At 54.7% G+C, this 3,074-nt stretch overlaps 1 protein-coding gene across 1 annotated transcript; it reads left to right on the top strand.

Moving 5' to 3' along the window:
• Positions 1 to 274: 274 nt before the first annotated feature.
• PCYB_032670 (hypothetical protein) lies at positions 275 to 2,849 on the top strand (the record flags this gene model as incomplete). The annotated part of the gene is made up of 8 exons (XM_004220939.1): positions 275 to 333; positions 485 to 533; positions 663 to 765; positions 1,048 to 1,216; positions 1,610 to 1,931; positions 2,329 to 2,502; positions 2,543 to 2,633; positions 2,764 to 2,849. The coding sequence occupies 8 exons, from the start codon at positions 275 to 277 to the stop codon at positions 2,847 to 2,849; spliced, it is 1,053 nt and encodes a 350-aa protein (XP_004220987.1).
• Between the last annotated feature and the right edge of the window lie 225 nt (positions 2,850 to 3,074).

Genomic DNA, 3,074 nt, shown 5'->3' with positions numbered 1-3,074 from the left:
CCCTTTGTCCTATTTGTTTATCTGTTCGTATGTTTAATTGATCGCGTGCATACGTTTCCGTTTGTCCGCTCGTTGCCGTCCTACGTTAAGCTGGCCTACCGTCTGCCGTCCTACGTTAAGCTGGCCCACCTTCTGCTGTCCTACGTTCAGCTGTCACACGCTAAGCTGGCCCAACCTTCCGTCTCCCTTGCGCAGACGGCCACCGCACGCTGGCGATTTCCGACCGCCCCCCTTTGCACTCCGCGTGTTGTGCCTACCAACTCACTCGGATAAGATGAGCGCGTCAAGTGATGACCAACTCGCCCAAAGGAATGGCCGAACCAGGCTGAAGCGGTAAGGCCCACAGGGAAATGGCAGCGTCCAACTTCGAACTGCCAACTGCCACTGCCAACTTCGAACTGCACAGCTTGGCCATTTTTCCCATGGGGAGTTAGCCCCCCCGGGGTAGTGCCACCCATTTGGTGAGTCCCTCCCCCATTTGCAGCGCCCCGGCCGGAAAGCCCACGCACCGGAACGACCCCATGCACTCTCCCGTATGAACATACAGGGGATGGAGCCACCCAGTCGTTACACCCCTGCGTGCGCGCACGTGTCCGAAGCTAAAGCTGACCCAAAACAGTGAGCTCCTCCCACCAATGTTTTTTTTCTCCCCGCCTCGGCAGCTCTACTACGAGACGACCGAAAGGTTATTCAAAAGCAGCGTTAGAAATGTGAGCCATCGAAATAAAACGTCCGCGTTTGATTCCGTTGGAGATGAAAGCAGAGGTAACAATACTCTGCCATTGCGGAGTTGGCACGTCCACTGAGTATGCTACTCATCACTAGCTGAGTAAACTACGCATCACTCGCTGAGTAAACTACGCATCAATCGCTGCTCGGATGGGGGTGAACCGAGGGGCTTCCCCATTTGACTCCAGCGTGTATCCACCACGTATTGAGCTCCATCATACGACACTCCCCCTTCTTTTTTTTGTGGGACCCGCCCCTTCTTCTACTTCTTATTCTACTTCTACTTCTACTTCTTATTCTACTTCTCCCCCACGGCAGACTCGAACAGGCGCTCCACCGACAAATGGACGAATAAAAAAATAATTGCACCCCCCCCTGGGGAGATCAAGGAGATACTGCAGCAGGAGCCATTTCATACGATGAGCAAAAGACATGGAAGGAGAATCCACCAGGAGGTTGCACACGGAAATATTTTTTCCAGACAGAGGTGGGTAGATGCACACAAAGGAGGGAGAGGTTCAGGTTGTTAACGTCCCCCCTGGGTAGCTTCTAAAGAGTGAACCTATCGAATGGGACAAGCTTTCCTTTTTTTTTTTTCTTTCATCCCATTTTGTTTTGTCGCTACTCTGATGGTGACACGTTTTCTTCTCCCCCCTTTTGTCTCCTCTCACAGTGACGATGTGGACCAAAAAAAGAGGTCCCCAAGAAAAAGCAGGCGATGCGTTAGGAGTGAACACCACTGAGCCTTTTTTTTTTCCCTACTGGGGTGTCCGAGGGGGACTACCTTCTGCAATCCTCCCTCCTTCGCTGCACCCGTCCGTCGCTGCACCAGCCCTTCTTTGCTTCACCCTTCTTTGCCTCACCCCTCTCTCCACCCCAGCTCGAAGAAGACCAGCAGCTACAGCCTGAACAACAACCCCTACAGGTGGGGAGTCGACGTGCTTAGGTACCCTTTGCCCCCACCCAAGAGGAACTACAGACACGCGGGGAATTTATCGGTACGCAGGGGTGGGCCACGTCTGGGGGGGCACTGGAGTGAGGCAGCTCTCTCCTTACGTTGCTCTCCCATCGTGTTGCTCTCCCATCGTGTTGCTCTCCCATCGTGTTGCTCTCCCATCGTGTTGCTCTCCCACCATGCCGCTCTCCCACCATGCCGCTTCCTCCCCTCAGACCTGCCTCGTGCCGAACAAAAGCGTCGATACGTTCGTCCCTAAGAAGAGTCCGGGCAATTACGTGACCCAGTTGGAGGTGAGAGCAAATTGGGTCACTCGGAAAGGCAGCCACGACAAGTAGTGCCGCGCTGCTTCAGCAGGCCCCTACACACGCGCTCACTTCACGATTGCTCACCTCGCAACACCACTCCCCAAACGCCTCTCCCCAGAAATCCCTTTGCCCTAAGGAAAGCGCCTCCATCAAGGGCTGCAGCCGAAAGTTGATTCGTTCCCACGAGTCCAAGTTGGAGGTGGGTTCATTTAACGCGCAGGTCTGCGGCAGGGGGGTGAACCACTGAGTGGCGCGTCTAACCACTGAGTGGAGTCTTCCACCCCTGTGTCGTTCCCTCGTTAAGCTTCTTTACCTTCCCACCCCGTCGCTCTGCAGATAAACTGCATCCCAAAGGACCTCGAACGGAGCGAGACGAAACCCGCTTGCACTCTTCGCCGGGACAACTTAAACGTTAAAATAGAGAAAGGCCCCCTCCCCCTCGTGGGTCTCGTCCCTGTGTTGGCTCACCCAACTGAGGGCACCTACCTTACCGCTGAGTCAGCCCAAGGTGTGCACACCTCAGACGCTCCCCATTCTTTTCCTCCCCTAGGCCGACCTCACCCCCATTGAGCACGTCGGAAGGAGGCCCTTCCACGTAAACACCACATGCAGGAACAAGCAGTGTTCCGTTGCCTTCAACAGTAAGTACTTTCGCTGCGGGCGCCTCGAAGTGGGAGCATTACAGTGGATGCCTCGAAGTGGAAGCGTTACAGTGGACCCCCTGCTGTACATACCTCCACACCACCTCTACACCACCGCTACCCCCTGCAGGCGCTCGAGAGCCGTCTCCGTTTAGGTCCGGAAAACGAATCGGGTACATCTCCGCCAAGAGGGAGCATTCAGTGTTCTTGTGTTGACTCCCTCGTTACGCGGCGGAGGGGGCGGCGAAGGAATCGGCGAAGGAGGCGGCGAAGGAAGCGACGAAGCATACAGCCAAGCACTGTATCATGCCGACCTCTTGAGATGCCCCCCCTGGCTATGCTCTCCACCCCCAGACAAGAATCGAAGCGCTGCGTTATTCATCCATTCCTTTTACTTCTTTAATTAGCCATTTCAATTGTAAAAAAAAAAAAAAAAAAAAA

Source organism: Plasmodium cynomolgi, chromosome 3, assembly GCF_000321355.1.
Source record: "Plasmodium cynomolgi strain B DNA, chromosome 3, whole genome shotgun sequence".
Taxonomy (NCBI): Eukaryota; Apicomplexa; class Aconoidasida; order Haemosporida; family Plasmodiidae; genus Plasmodium; species Plasmodium cynomolgi.
The sequence above is the reverse complement of the archived record's forward strand: the minus strand, read 5'-3'. Positions and strand labels throughout refer to the sequence as shown.